Source organism: Perkinsus marinus, assembly GCF_000006405.1.
Source record: "Perkinsus marinus ATCC 50983 genomic scaffold scf_1104296972672, whole genome shotgun sequence".
Classification (NCBI taxonomy): Eukaryota; Perkinsozoa; order Perkinsida; family Perkinsidae; genus Perkinsus; species Perkinsus marinus.
In genome coordinates, this window is record NW_003201682.1 from 42,093 (window position 1) to 43,313 (window position 1,221).

Sequence of the window (1,221 nt, forward strand, 5' to 3'; positions counted from 1 at the left end):
AATGAAATTGAAATGGAAGCGAAAAAATATCTATCACCAGGAATTGAAACGGCGATATACGTGGCGATTCTTGAAATACGGTGTAGAAATAATTATATGAATACGTATTATGATACAAGATTCGTTTACGATAGTTTCGAGTAGCTCCCTACGATGTTCATCGGCCGTAGCTGGAGTTCACCATTAGCCTCTAGGAAGATGGTCACAGACGACAGCAAAGAGGCATCCCTCTCAGGGTCTCTCACACACACGAGAAGCTCTCGGCAGAAATGGCCCTCATTATCCATATAGCACGACATGAGCACCTACAGGAGATATTCATACCACAAGCGTGGAGACTTATCCCACCCAGAGCCTGGCAGCGGCATCCCCACGACTTCGGATGTTCCTGATGCATTCTGATGCCACTCCTTGCAGGGGCACCAACAAACTGCTCATTCCAACACCGACGACGCCCGAATCGAAGAATCTGAGGTCGGGGAAAGGCCGCCTTCTGGGATCTGCAACCCCAGTGTTGGAATCCATGTTCACTTTCCCCAACTGAGCTCAGGAGTTCACTCACTACGAAAGTTCAAAACTATAATATTTCGCATGAGAATTCGGGTAGAAGTGTATGTACAAAAACCAATAATAATTTCCTCATATTTTTCACCAATACATATGCATGTTTTTCCGCACAGAGAGTAAGCACTAACTACGAGAAGGCTTACTTGTAATCATAGTCGATCAGTTGTCGAGGTGTCATATTTTCCCACATTTTAGCGTCGGTCTTAGCCCGCTGCAGTTCCTCAAATAAACTTCTTCTGCGAGAAGCATCATAGCCGACTACTGCGGACAAACGCTCAACTATGTTCCAGTCTACTGCGGTAGCCTGATAGTATCGTCTTCATGCAACATCGATCTCAGATGCCACCTACTTTCCCCGCCTCAGAGCTCATATTCACAGTGTCGAGGAGAATGACCCCAAGGAGCATCCCGCACAGGGAAGAATCTAGTTCTCTAGATGCAGTAGAGAGATACTCACGGGCGACCAGTGTACAGCAGCTACCACATGGTTCGATTATGCGATCAGCACCCTGGAGATCCGCATACCTACTCGAGACACGGTCTATCAATAATCTCAATAGAGGAGTTACTTCCCAGCATCAGCATGGTGATCGACAATACCAATAACAGTAGTGTGTGGAACTTCCATTGTGAGCTCATTGTGATCAACAATAA

General features: G+C 46.2%; 2 protein-coding genes across 2 annotated transcripts; both read right to left on the bottom strand.

The window, feature by feature from the left end:
- Window positions 1–125: 125 nt before the first annotated feature.
- On the bottom strand, window positions 126–720 carry Pmar_PMAR013322 (hypothetical protein; the record flags this gene model as incomplete). The annotated part of the gene is made up of 3 exons (XM_002766507.1): window positions 126–305; window positions 349–500; window positions 711–720. 3 exons carry the CDS (start codon window positions 718–720, stop codon window positions 126–128), a joined length of 342 nt encoding a protein of 113 aa, XP_002766553.1.
- A 197-nt stretch (window positions 721–917) lies between these two features.
- Pmar_PMAR013323 (hypothetical protein) lies at window positions 918–1,092 on the bottom strand (the record flags this gene model as incomplete). The annotated part of the gene is made up of 1 exon (XM_002766508.1): window positions 918–1,092. A coding segment is annotated over one exon (175 nt), but the record flags the coding sequence as incomplete, so codon positions are not given.
- Window positions 1,093–1,221: the final 129 nt, after the last annotated feature.